Below are 15,000 nucleotides of genomic sequence, written 5' to 3' on the forward strand. Positions count from 1 at the left end.
ATTATTTGTTTCTTGAATTTTATGAAGGTGTACTGTTAACTTGTTATGCTCTGCTTCACCTCGGTCAAGTGAAATTGGACTTATTTTTTTTAATCAGCTGCATCCTTTGTTTGTTTGTTATACACACTTTCTATATTTCTATTGTATTTTTTTCCTGCCTTTTTGTTCATTAGTTTCTCTTTGTGTTTATGTTGATTTGCGTCTGTTTGCTTTGCTGTCCGCAACTTACGTTCATTGACCTTCGGTATGTAAACAATAGTAAACATTATTGTTTGATTTCTGGAAAATTTCATGGAAAGCTGAGCTTTGGGTCTGGAAAGGGTGGATTAGATTCTGAGATGGTTTCGTATCTGAATGATGATGATGACGATGATGATTATTATTATTATTATTATTATTATTATTATTATTATTATTATTATTATTATTATTATTATTATTATTATTATGTAAGATATAACCCTAGTTGGAAAAGAATGATGCCATAAGCCCAAGGGCTCCAGCAAGGAAAATTAGCCCAGTGAGGAAAGGAGATAAGAGAATTAATTAACAATTGAAATATTTAAGAACAGTAATAACAATTAGAATAGTAATTATTATATTTTTTATTTTTATTATTATTATTATTATTATTATTATTATTATTATTATTATTATTATTCTTATTATTATTAATAGTAATACTAGCTGAGCTACAACCATAATTGCGAAGAAAGGAAACAAGGAAATAAACATTTAACAACAAGAGAAGTAATAGCAATCAAAATGAAATATTTTAAGATCATTAAAAACGTTAAATTAGATCTATCATATATAAACTATAAAAACTATAGAGGTTTTCATTTAGATATTGTCCTTGTGCTTAACTTGCAAATAGTGTATGCGACCCGTCAAAAATTATGGTTGAATATTTCGATAGATATGGAAGCACACCCCCTCCCCCTCTCCTAACTACAACACAGCAGTTGTGTTTTCTGAGTTTAACTCTCGTGGAACCCCCTCTCACCAGTGTATGACTACTCCACATGTTGCATAAGATTTTTCATAATTCTTACTATCCTTTGCATTCAGATCTTCCCGGACAGTACCATCCTGTACGTAATAATAGTTATGCAGTTAATTCAATTAGTCAGGCCTTCTCCATCACGAGGCTCATTACTACACAGGATTCTAGAATGTTGTTATGTTGAACAGGCTGGCATAAATCTCTTTTTATAGTTCATATACATAAGGTCTATTATAATGTTGTTACTGTTCTTAAAATTTATTTTAATTGTTCATTACTTCTCTTATATATTTATTTCCATGTTTCCTTTCCTTACTGGAATATTTTCCATGTTGAAGCCCTTGGGTTTATAGCATTTTGATTTTCAAGCTAGAGTTATAGTTTAGCTACTACTACTACTACTACTACTACTACTACTACTACTACTACTACTACTAATGTTTTAATGTTTTTATGTTGACCAGGCTGATATGAGTATTTCTATAGTTTATATATGACATACGTGTTTTTGACGTTGTTAATAGTTTATAAAGAACATATCTGTTTTGACGCTGTTACTGTCTTTAGAATATATTGTTAATTTATTCTCATCATTTATTTATTTCCTTATTTCCTTTCCTCACTGGGCTATTTTTCCCTGTTGGAGCCCTTGGGCTTATAGCATCTTGCTTTTCCAACTAGCGTTGTAGCTTGGCTAGTAATACTACTACTACTACTACTACTACTACTACTACCACCAAAGATGTTAAAACACCTTGGCTGAAAAAAAAAGATTCATCTATCTCGAGGGAAAGTGAGAATAAAACAATAAACAAAACAAAACAATCCATTAAAAGCAATCACCATCGATAGAGGCCTTTAAAAGTGATGGAGAAAGCAGGGAAGACCCGGTGGCTTGTGCAGTGTAAAACCAATAAGGGTCAAGTTTACGCGCTTGCGGTATGGTGAAATCGACCCACTGGTCAGTTGGGGGAAAATGGTACTTGGCTCTCGTGACCGATATCCGTTGGGTTGCGTGGGAAGGGAGGTGGGTGGGTGGGTGGGAGGGAGGTGTGACGTCATGGCTTAGAAGCGTAGAAGTTATGAGAAATGTTATGAGGATAAAGTAGTGATATGTGTGTGTGTGTATATATATATATATATATATATATATATATATATATATATATATTTATATATATATACATATATATATAATATATATAGTAATGATTAATATAATATATATAATATATAGATGTGTATATATATATATATATATATATATATATAATATATAGATGTATATATATATATATATATATATATATATATATATGAATATATAATAGAGTATATGATATATAATATATAATGTATAATATATAATATATAATATATAATATATATAACAGATGTACATATATATGTATATATATATTGTATATACATACATACATACATATATATATATATATATATATATATATATATATATATATATATATATATATATATATATATATATATGTATGTGTGTGTGTGTGTGTGTGTGTGTGTGTTTGTTTCGATTTAAAGACCGATAAAGAATTATTTATCGGGAGGTTTGATATCTTTTGTGATAACTATATAAATAATGAATAGTATGATGTCCATACATATAAAACAGTTTTTTATATGTATATCCCGTTTGACTAGATTTTTAGTTGCATAGCTGATAAAAATATACATAAAATTTACATTAATCTCGTCGTAAATTAATTATTCCATATCAGTTTGATATATTATTTAGCTGGAATATTTCATAAATAATATTTTCACTAATATCTAAATAAACCTCCACTTTATAATTTCATCTAGAAATGAGAGAGAGAGAGAGAGAGAGAGAGAGAGAGAGAGAGAGAGAGAGAGAGAGAGAGAGAGAGAGAGAGAGAGAGAGAGAGAATCATTATCAACTATGAATTGTCATTAACGAGACTCACTTTTGGATGGATGTTGCCATATGAATGTCGTGTATTACTTTGTGTTATTGCCCGGACGTGGTTCTCTTCGTTATTATTATTATTATTATTATTATTATTATTATTATTATTATTATTATTATTATTATTATTATTACTTGCTAATCTACAACCCCAGTTGGAAAAGCAGGATGCTATTAGCCCAGGGGCTCCAACGGGGAAAATAGCCCAGTGAGGAAAGGAAACGGAAAAAAAATAAAATATTTTAAGAACTAACAATATTGAAAAAATATTTCCTATGTAAACTATAAAAACTTTAACAAAACAAGAGGAAGAGAAATAATATAGAATGTAAATATAGAACGTGTGTGTGTGTGTGTGTGTGTGTGAGAGAGAGAGAGAGAGAGAGAGAGAGAGAGAGAGAGAGAGAGATGAATAAACAAAAAGTTTGTGAAGATATTGAACCTTGAAAACAATAAAGAATATAGACATTTGGATAAATGTACAATTACTTACAAGGAAGCAATGTCAAAGAATTGATTCTAACCACGATAAAATAGCTATGAAATATCAAGAGCGGAAGCGTAATGGAAAATCAGGTGTAATTATATTTGCCTTTTCTTCTAAACATAAAATTAAGAGGCACAAACCATGACGCATTTTTTTTTCTTATAATTAAACCAACTTTCTCGTAAAATATGATGGAATTCTGTCGACTTACTTGTGATTAAATTAGCAGTAACTCAATTGAACAGAATTGGAGAAAGTAGCACAACGTTTTTTCACGAATATTTTCAAGTATATTCGCCTATTCTGATCCAGCGGATAGAAGGAAAGAATCAGAATATATATCGTTTATTATTATTATTATTATTATTATTATTATTATTATTATTATTATTATTATTATTACTTGCTAGGCTACAACCCAAGGTGGAAAAGCAGTAGGCTATAAGCCCAAGGACCCCAACAGGGAAAATAACCCAGTGAGGAAAGGAAACAAGTAAAAATAAAATATTTGAAGAACATTAACATTTCATTAAATATCTCCTATATAAACTATAAAAAACTTGAACCAAACAAGAGGGAGAGAAATAAGATAGAATAGTGTGCTTGAGTGTACCCTCAAACAAGAGAACTCTACCTCAAGGCAGTGGAAGACCATGGTACAGAGGCTATGGCACTGCCCAAGACCAAAGAACAATGGTTAGATTTTGCGAACACAATAACACTGTTTACAGAATAGAATAAATGACAGAATTACACACGATGTTCTCTCTCTCTCTCTCTCTCTCTCTCTCTCTCTCTCTGTCTCTCTCTCTCTCTCTCTCTCTCTCTCTCTGATAATCTGGGATTGGAATGTGGGCTAATCAAATTGGATTCCGTGTTGTCATTATTGGAAAATAGGTCAACATTTTGAATATATTTTTTCTCTGAACTGTTCTGGAAATTTTGACGTAGAAGTTGAACTCAATTTGGCTCTTTTGAAAGTTTTTTATATTTGCTGGTAAATTGCGGGAGTTATTTTTCGTATGAGTTTTACTTTGGGAATTTTTAAGATGTATACTAAAGTCTTTTTAAAAATTGTTTTTAAACATTATTGAATTGTTTTAAAATAATCGATTTTTTTTGGTGGTTTTGAAGAAATGCAATTATTTTTAGTAATTTTTCACACAATTTCATGGTGTTGGTTCACTTCCTATGGTAAGTGTCCAAGATTTTAATGCTGCCTTAAATAAACTCATTCTGTTTAATTAAAGCTACTGCGGGCTGCATAACTGCAAGAGCCTGTGCTTGGCTTAGAGCGTCCGGGAATTTTCAACAACAAAAAGTAGTTTGAGTTGAATTCATAATTATCGTACACTTGAATATCTAACCATAACTACAGGTGTTTAACTGTCACTAAGCACCTACGCATGACGTAATATCACGTCAAACATACATTTCTGAAATGTGTTTGATTTTAATATTTACTTTACTTTATGACTTTATGGGCTGCTTTTCTGGCCCTATATACAGCAGGGGAACCCTACTCTCTACAGGACCTCCACAGTCATTTTATCATGTTCGTTCGAAAGCATTCAATATTTCACATCACATATTGCTCGTTTATTGTTAAATCCACACTATCGAAGCACTAAGAGAACAAGAATACAGCAGGGGAACCCTACTCTCTACAGGAGCCCCATAGTCATTTCATCAAGTTCATTCCGAAGCCTTCTACATTTCACACCGCATATTGCTCGTTTATTGTTAAATCCACACTATCGAAGCACTAAGAGAACAAGAATACAGCAGGGGAACCCTACTCTCTACAGGAGCCCCATAGTCATTTCATCAAGTTCATTCCGAAGCCTTCTACATTTCACACCGCATATTGCTCGTTTATTGTTAAATCCACACTATCGAAGCACTAAGAGAACAAGAATACAGCAGGGGAACCCTACTCTCTACAGGAGCCCCATAGTCATTTCATCAAGTTCATTCCGAAGCCTTCTACATTTCACACCGCATATTGCTCGTTTATTGTTAAATCCACACTATCGAAGCACTAAGAGAACAAGAATACAGCAGGGGAACCCTACTCTCTACAGGAGCCCCATAGTCATTTCATCAAGTTCATTCCGAAGCCTTCTACATTTCACACCGCATATTGCTCGTTTATTGTTAAATCCACACTATCGAAGCACTAAGAGAACAAGAATACAGCAGGGGAACCCTACTCTCTACAGGAGCCCCATAGTCATTTCATCAAGTTCATTCCGAAGCCTTCTACATTTCACACCGCATATTGCTCGTTTATTGTTAAATCCACACTATCGAAGCACTAAGAGAACAAGAATACAGCAGGGGAACCCTACTCTCTACAGGAGCCCCATAGTCATTTCATCAAGTTCATTCCGAAGCCTTCTACATTTCACACCGCATATTGCTCGTTTATTGTTAAATCCACACTATCGAAGCACTAAGAGAACAAGAAGACAGCAGGGGAACCCTACTCTCTACAGGAGCCCCATAGTCATTTCATCAAGTTCATTCCGAAGCCTTCTACATTTCACACCGCATATTGCTCGTTTATTGTTAAATCCACACTATCGAAGCACTAAGAGAACAAGAATACAGCAGGGGAACCCTACTCTCTACAGGAGCCCCATAGTCATTTCATCAAGTTCATTCCGAAGCCTTCTACATTTCACACCGCATATTGCTCGTTTATTGTTAAATCCACACTATCGAAGCACTAAGAGAACAAGAATACAGCAGGGGAACCCTACTCTCTACAGGAGCCCCATAGTCATTTCATCAAGTTCATTCCGAAGCCTTCTACATTTCACACCGCATATTGCTCGTTTATTGTTAAATCCACACTATCGAAGCACTAAGAGAACAAGAATACAGCAGGGGAACCCTACTCTCTACAGGAGCCCCATAGTCATTTCATCAAGTTCATTCCGAAGCCTTCTACATTTCACACCGCATATTGCTCGTTTATTGTTAAATCCACACTATCGAAGCACTAAGAGAACAAGAATACAGCAGGGGAACCCTACTCTCTACAGGAGCCCCATAGTCATTTCATCAAGTTCATTCCGAAGCCTTCTACATTTCACACCGCATATTGCTCGTTTATTGTTAAATCCACACTATCGAAGCACTAAGAGAACAAGAATACAGCAGGGGAACCCTACTCTCTACAGGAGCCCCATAGTCATTTCATCAAGTTCATTCCGAAGCCTTCTACATTTCACACCGCATATTGCTCGTTTATTGTTAAATCCACACTATCGAAGCACTAAGAGAACAAGAATACAGCAGGGGAACCCTACTCTCTACAGGAGCCCCATAGTCATTTCATCAAGTTCATTCCGAAGCCTTCTACATTTCACACCGCATATTGCTCGTTTATTGTTAAATCCACACTATCGAAGCACTAAGAGAACAAGAATACAGCAGGGGAACCCTACTCTCTACAGGAGCCCCATAGTCATTTCATCAAGTTCATTCCGAAGCCTTCTACATTTCACACCGCATATTGCTCGTTTATTGTTAAATCCACACTATCGAAGCACTAAGAGAACAAGAATACAGCAGGGGAACCCTACTCTCTACAGGAGCCCCATAGTCATTTCATCAAGTTCATTCCGAAGCCTTCTACATTTCACACCGCATATTGCTCGTTTATTGTTAAATCCACACTATCGAAGCACTAAGAGAACAAGAATACAGCAGGGGAACCCTACTCTCTACAGGAGCCCCATAGTCATTTCATCAAGTTCATTCCGAAGCCTTCTACATTTCACACCGCATATTGCTCGTTTATTGTTAAATCCACACTATCGAAGCACTAAGAGAACAAGAATACAGCAGGGGAACCCTACTCTCTACAGGAGCCCCATAGTCATTTCATCAAGTTCATTCCGAAGCCTTCTACATTTCACACCGCATATTGCTCGTTTATTGTTAAATCCACACTATCGAAGCACTAAGAGAACAAGAATACAGCAGGGGAACCCTACTCTCTACAGGAGCCCCATAGTCATTTCATCAAGTTCATTCCGAAGCCTTCTACATTTCACACCGCATATTGCTCGTTTATTGTTAAATCCACACTATCGAAGCACTAAGAGAACAAGAATACAGCAGGGGAACCCTACTCTCTACAGGAGCCCCATAGTCATTTCATCAAGTTCATTCCGAAGCCTTCTACATTTCACACCGCATATTGCTCGTTTATTGTTAAATCCACACTATCGAAGCACTAAGAGAACAAGAATACAGCAGGGGAACCCTACTCTCTACAGGAGCCCCATAGTCATTTCATCAAGTTCATTCCGAAGCCTTCTACATTTCACACCGCATATTGCTCGTTTATTGTTAAATCCACACTATCGAAGCACTAAGAGAACAAGAATACAGCAGGGGAACCCTACTCTCTACAGGAGCCCCATAGTCATTTCATCAAGTTCATTCCGAAGCCTTCTACATTTCACACCGCATATTGCTCGTTTATTGTTAAATCCACACTATCGAAGCACTAAGAGAACAAGAATACAGCAGGGGAACCCTACTCTCTACAGGAGCCCCATAGTCATTTCATCAAGTTCATTCCGAAGCCTTCTACATTTCACACCGCATATTGCTCGTTTATTGTTAAATCCACACTATCGAAGCACTAAGAGAACAAGAATACAGCAGGGGAACCCTACTCTCTACAGGAGCCCCATAGTCATTTCATCAAGTTCATTCCGAAGCCTTCTACATTTCACACCGCATATTGCTCGTTTATTGTTAAATCCACACTATCGAAGCACTAAGAGAACAAGAATACAGCAGGGGAACCCTACTCTCTACAGGAGCCCCATAGTCATTTCATCAAGTTCATTCCGAAGCCTTCTACATTTCACACCGCATATTGCTCGTTTATTGTTAAATCCACACTATCGAAGCACTAAGAGAACAAGAATACAGCAGGGGAACCCTACTCTCTACAGGAGCCCCATAGTCATTTCATCAAGTTCATTCCGAAGCCTTCTACATTTCACACCGCATATTGCTCGTTTATTGTTAAATCCACACTATCGAAGCACTAAGAGAACAAGAATACAGCAGGGGAACCCTACTCTCTACAGGAGCCCCATAGTCATTTCATCAAGTTCATTCCGAAGCCTTCTACATTTCACACCGCATATTGCTCGTTTATTGTTAAATCCACACTATCGAAGCACTAAGAGAACAAGAATACAGCAGGGGAACCCTACTCTCTACAGGAGCCCCATAGTCATTTCATCAAGTTCATTCCGAAGCCTTCTACATTTCACACCGCATATTGCTCGTTTATTGTTAAATCCACACTATCGAAGCACTAAGAGAACAAGAATACAGCAGGGGAACCCTACTCTCTACAGGAGCCCCATAGTCATTTCATCAAGTTCATTCCGAAGCCTTCTACATTTCACACCGCATATTGCTCGTTTATTGTTAAATCCACACTATCGAAGCACTAAGAGAACAAGAATACAGCAGGGGAACCCTACTCTCTACAGGAGCCCCATAGTCATTTCATCAAGTTCATTCCGAAGCCTTCTACATTTCACACCGCATATTGCTCGTTTATTGTTAAATCCACACTATCGAAGCACTAAGAGAACAAGAATACAGCAGGGGAACCCTACTCTCTACAGGAGCCCCATAGTCATTTCATCAAGTTCATTCCGAAGCCTTCTACATTTCACACCGCATATTGCTCGTTTATTGTTAAATCCACACTATCGAAGCACTAAGAGAACAAGAATACAGCAGGGGAACCCTACTCTCTACAGGAGCCCCATAGTCATTTCATCAAGTTCATTCCGAAGCCTTCTACATTTCACACCGCATATTGCTCGTTTATTGTTAAATCCACACTATCGAAGCACTAAGAGAACAAGAATACAGCAGGGGAACCCTACTCTCTACAGGAGCCCCATAGTCATTTCATCAAGTTCATTCCGAAGCCTTCTACATTTCACACCGCATATTGCTCGTTTATTGTTAAATCCACACTATCGAAGCACTAAGAGAACAAGAATACAGCAGGGGAACCCTACTCTCTACAGGAGCCCCATAGTCATTTCATCAAGTTCATTCCGAAGCCTTCTACATTTCACACCGCATATTGCTCGTTTATTGTTAAATCCACACTATCGAAGCACTAAGAGAACAAGAATACAGCAGGGGAACCCTACTCTCTACAGGAGCCCCATAGTCATTTCATCAAGTTCATTCCGAAGCCTTCTACATTTCACACCGCATATTGCTCGTTTATTGTTAAATCCACACTATCGAAGCACTAAGAGAACAAGAATACAGCAGGGGAACCCTACTCTCTACAGGAGCCCCATAGTCATTTCATCAAGTTCATTCCGAAGCCTTCTACATTTCACACCGCATATTGCTCGTTTATTGTTAAATCCACACTATCGAAGCACTAAGAGAACAAGAATACAGCAGGGGAACCCTACTCTCTACAGGAGCCCCATAGTCATTTCATCAAGTTCATTCCGGAGCCTTCTACATTTCACACCGCATATTGCTCGTTTATTGTTAAATCCACACTATCGAAGCACTAAGAGAACAAGAATACAGCAGGGGAACCCTACTCTCTACAGGAGCCCCATAGTCATTTCATCAAGTTCATTCCGAAGCCTTCTACATTTCACACCGCATATTGCTCGTTTATTGTTAAATCCACACTATCGAAGCACTAAGAGAACAAGAATACAGCAGGGGAACCCTACTCTCTACAGGAGCCCCATAGTCATTTCATCAAGTTCATTCCGAAGCCTTCTACATTTCACACCGCATATTGCTCGTTTATTGTTAAATCCACACTATCGAAGCACTAAGAGAACAAGAATACAGCAGGGGAACCCTACTCTCTACAGGAGCCCCATAGTCATTTCATCAAGTTCATTCCGAAGCCTTCTACATTTCACACCGCATATTGCTCGTTTATTGTTAAATCCACACTATCGAAGCACTAAGAGAACAAGAATACAGCAGGGGAACCTTACTCTCTACAGGAGCCCCATAGTCATTTCATCAAGTTCATTCCGAAGCCTTCTACATTTCACACCGCATATTGCTCGTTTATTGTTAAATCCACACTATCGAAGCACTAAGAGAACAAGAATACAGCAGGGGAACCCTACTCTCTACAGGAGCCCCATAGTCATTTCATCAAGTTCATTCCGAAGCCTTCTACATTTCACACCGCATATTGCTCGTTTATTGTTAAATCCACACTATCGAAGCACTAAGAGAACAAGAATACAGCAGGGGAACCCTACTCTCTACAGGAGCCCCATAGTCATTTCATCAAGTTCATTCCGAAGCCTTCTACATTTCACACCGCATATTGCTCGTTTATTGTTAAATCCACACTATCGAAGCACTAAGAGAACAAGAATACAGCAGGGGAACCCTACTCTCTACAGGAGCCCCATAGTCATTTCATCAAGTTCATTCCGAAGCCTTCTACATTTCACACCGCATATTGCTCGTTTATTGTTAAATCCACACTATCGAAGCACTAAGAGAACAAGAATACAGCAGGGGAACCCTACTCTCTACAGGAGCCCCATAGTCATTTCATCAAGTTCATTCCGAAGCCTTCTACATTTCACACCGCATATTGCTCGTTTATTGTTAAATCCACACTATCGAAGCACTAAGAGAACAAGAATACAGCAGGGGAACCCTACTCTCTACAGGAGCCCCATAGTCATTTCATCAAGTTCATTCCGAAGCCTTCTACATTTCACACCGCATATTGCTCGTTTATTGTTAAATCCACACTATCGAAGCACTAAGAGAACAAGAATACAGCAGGGGAACCCTACTCTCTACAGGAGCCCCATAGTCATTTCATCAAGTTCATTCCGAAGCCTTCTACATTTCACACCGCATATTGCTCGTTTATTGTTAAATCCACACTATCGAAGCACTAAGAGAACAAGAATACAGCAGGGGAACCCTACTCTCTACAGGAGTCCCATAGTCATTTCATCAAGTTCATTCCGAAGCCTTCTACATTTCACACCGCATATTGCTCGTTTATTGTTAAATCCACACTATCGAAGCACTAAGAGAACAAGAATACAGCAGGGGAACCCTACTCTCTACAGGAGCCCCATAGTCATTTCATCAAGTTCATTCCGAAGCCTTCTACATTTCACACCGCATATTGCTCGTTTATTGTTAAATCCACACTATCGAAGCACGTAGAGAACAAGAAAGTCTTCAGTTTCCTCTTGAAAGGATGAATATCTTCAATCTTTCGAATGTCTTGTGAGATCTTATTGTATAGTCTATTGTATAAGTTTAATGCATTTTGTTTCTAGAATATGCCAATCACTAGCCAATAGATTACAGCAGCCTCTTACGATACAAGTAATGGTTCTGTAATAGAGTTAACCCCCCCCCCTCTCTCTCTCTCTCTCTCGCTCAGGATCATTTTTTGATTCATCAAGATTGATTTATGTTTTGTTATGATTACGAAAAGAAAATGTAACGACTCGAATTGTAAAAAAGGAAAAAAGGTGCCGATACTCTATTTATAAATTGACATGAGTGTCTCTTCCTATGTTAACCTATAATGGATATTTATCTAACCTAATAGTACTTTTCAAAATACAAACCCTTCATATATTACCAACCTTCTCAACTGTTTTGAGACTTTTTTTTTTTTTTTTTTTTTTTTTTTAGAAGAAACTATAATGTAGGGTATAAAAAATTGTTGCATAAAAGGATTCATTATTGAAATAATGTATTTGCGGATTAATATATATATATATATATATATATATATATATATATATATATATATATATATATATATATATATATATATATATATATACATATATATTATGTAGATATATTGTGAATTATAAAAGAATGTGATATAAAATGATTCAGTATTGAAATAATGTATTTGTGTCTTTATATTTATATATATATATATATATATATATATATATATATATATATATATATATATATATATATATATATATATATATATATAGTGAGTGTGTGTGTGTGTGTGTTTGTGTGTGTGTGTGTGTGTGTGTGTAAAATGTTTAAATTTTTCATTTGTAAAAATTTTTACACTACGAATACTGAAAATAACAGCTTATAAACTATAAAGCCAGCCATGAAAAAATGATTTTCCTCTCTCAATCTCCCAAATTCCTGTAAAAAAAAAAAGAGACCTTACCTCTATTTTGACCAGCTGGCCCATCATGCCACAGTCAAGGCTGACAAAGACCAAACGGCGTGAGGTATCGTCAATGAGGAACGCCCTGGAGTAGAGTCTCATGTGGATGCCCGAATTGATCTGGCCAGGGTTGGCGTACCCCATCTGTTGGCGGATATAGGAATCATTAGTTTAGATTGATGCATTACTATGTTAAGTAACAAACAATAAAGGGAAGACCTTAAAGTCGCTTGAGTTTTTTGTGATAATTTACCCTTTTTAGTAGGGCACGTTGGCAACAGATGGCGCTGATCCGTTAGGTGTTCTGTTTACATCTGGACTCGGGAAAAAAAAGAGGGATTGATACGAATGACGTTTGCCACTACTGTTGAATAATGATAAATGCATATATGATTTTTAAAAAAAGGCATGTTTTTTAGAAAAACATCTGGAGGCCTTGAATTCTATAAATAGTTGTGTTACGTCAGTAGTTTTTAGTGAATTTTAGTTGTCAATAGATGGGGCTGATCTTAGATCTAAGGTGCACTGGTTTCTCATAGATGAACTTTTCGGTCTTCCTTTAACTGTCTTTGGTTAGGTATCTTGACAAGTAGGTTTAATATCTATAAATAATTAGAACTGGTACTCACTAGAGAAGCATACCATCACCACCGCCACTTTTGTCAATGGTATCACTATATCACAAGATAGGCAATTGAATTATGCACATTTGGGCAATAGTTTCATGTAAATCTGATATAAAATGACCTCTATGGCAAAACTTTTTTTACTTTTTCGTGACCTTGGACTTGACTTTTTATTTAATCACTCCCAAAATGTAATCAAATTGCCCTTGGATCGTGGCTAATCATCCCACCAAATTTCATAAAATTTGGTCAATTAGTTTTTGAGTTAAGCGAATTACAAACACACAGACCGACATACAAACAACTACATACACGCCGATCAAAACATAACCTTCGCAACGAAGTTACCAAAGGTAATGAAGTCGGAGGAATACAAGTTCCTTTTGATATGTAAAGAATACACAGTAGAATGGGAGGTTTCAATTGTTTAATTCAATATTTTCATATATGACGTGGCAGTAATTTCCCCTAAAAAGTAAAATTAAGATTCAGTTCTAAATGTGATTGGAGAAATGTTTAGCAGAATAGTTGTGAATTTAAGGTAGTGTCGAATGACCAACAATGGATTTGAATTTTTATTTAGGAATATGAATAATCATTACTAATTAATCATTTAACAATAATTCTTGCTCTAAAAAATATCACTGCAAATGTGTTGTCGTATATATTCTTTATTTTTTTGCGGGTTCTGGTGAATATGCAGGATAATTTTGCTTTTTCCGGGTCAAAATTTCCGAAATTATCAGTTTTTAAAATTCATTATAACTGAATTTCAATCATGAAGATGAACCTATAATAAGTTTATAGTAAATAGTCACTGTAGTGTATGAAAGTATGTTTGTTATGATTAAGGTGATTGAATTAATCATAAGACAATATTAGCAACATTGACATTTGACCTTAACATGTATTAATTGGCGTGGATTTTCATACACTCATATATGAATCAAGTTTCAAGTCTCTGTGATAACGATGTTCAAACTTATGGCTGATTACGTGAATTGGACATTTTGCTTGACCGTGACCTTGAGCTTTTACCTTGACCTTCCAAAATTTAATAATTTCCAGCTTTTTATATAACAGTGAATCCCTGCAAGTTTCATTACTCTACGATTAAAATTGTGGCCAGGAAGCTGTTCACAAACAAACACAAAATGGGGGGGGGGGTGTTGTTTGTTAAGACATAATCCTCCTTCTAACTTCGTTGGCGAAGGTAATCACACCGATGAACAAACGATGAATAGGATTTAGTCTGGTGAGTATATCAACAGTAATGTGTGGATGGGACGGTAACTGGAGACGGGCAATTGATCAAAGCCCATCCGGTGTCCAGGGCCACTACGACCATCACCACAGAGAGAGAGAGAGAGAGAGAGAGAGAGAGAGAGAGAGAGAGAGAGAGAGAGAGAGAGAGAGAGAGAGAGAGAGAGTAATAATAATGATAATAATAATAATAATAACTTTTATTCCAAGAATACATTGGGTTTCCTATTTACATCAGGTCATCAACCAAGGTTCTAAAGCGTACATTAAGCTATTAAAACAATAGAATCATGGTATACTATAACAATATACAGAGAGAGAGAGAGAGAGAGAGAGAGAGAGAGAGAGAGAGAGAGAGAGAGAGTAGTTGATAATGTACACGGTTTAGAGTTGAAGCTGTGATTT

General features: G+C 36.4%; 2 protein-coding genes across 5 annotated transcripts in view; one reads left to right on the plus strand and one right to left on the minus strand.

The window, feature by feature from the left end:
• CDase (neutral ceramidase) overlaps nt 1-15,000 on the minus strand; it is a 255,835-nt gene that overhangs the window by 91,029 nt on the left and 149,806 nt on the right. For 2 of the 3 annotated variants that reach the window (XM_068371038.1, XM_068371037.1), the window contains exon 3: nt 12,707-12,850. The exons of the other annotated variant lie outside the window; for it this stretch is intronic. In XM_068371038.1, the coding sequence (XP_068227139.1) occupies nt 12,707-12,850 (144 nt within the window). The remainder of the gene's footprint in view (nt 1-12,706; nt 12,851-15,000) is intronic. 3 annotated transcript variants of the gene reach the window in all.
• Nucleotides 1-15,000, plus strand: part of LOC137638717 (prolyl 4-hydroxylase subunit alpha-1-like) — a 200,162-nt gene that overhangs the window by 71,851 nt on the left and 113,311 nt on the right. The window lies entirely within an intron of this gene.

The sequence above is a fragment of the Palaemon carinicauda genome, chromosome 3 (assembly GCF_036898095.1).
Source record: "Palaemon carinicauda isolate YSFRI2023 chromosome 3, ASM3689809v2, whole genome shotgun sequence".
Lineage (NCBI taxonomy): Eukaryota > Metazoa > Arthropoda > Malacostraca > Decapoda > Palaemonidae > Palaemon > Palaemon carinicauda.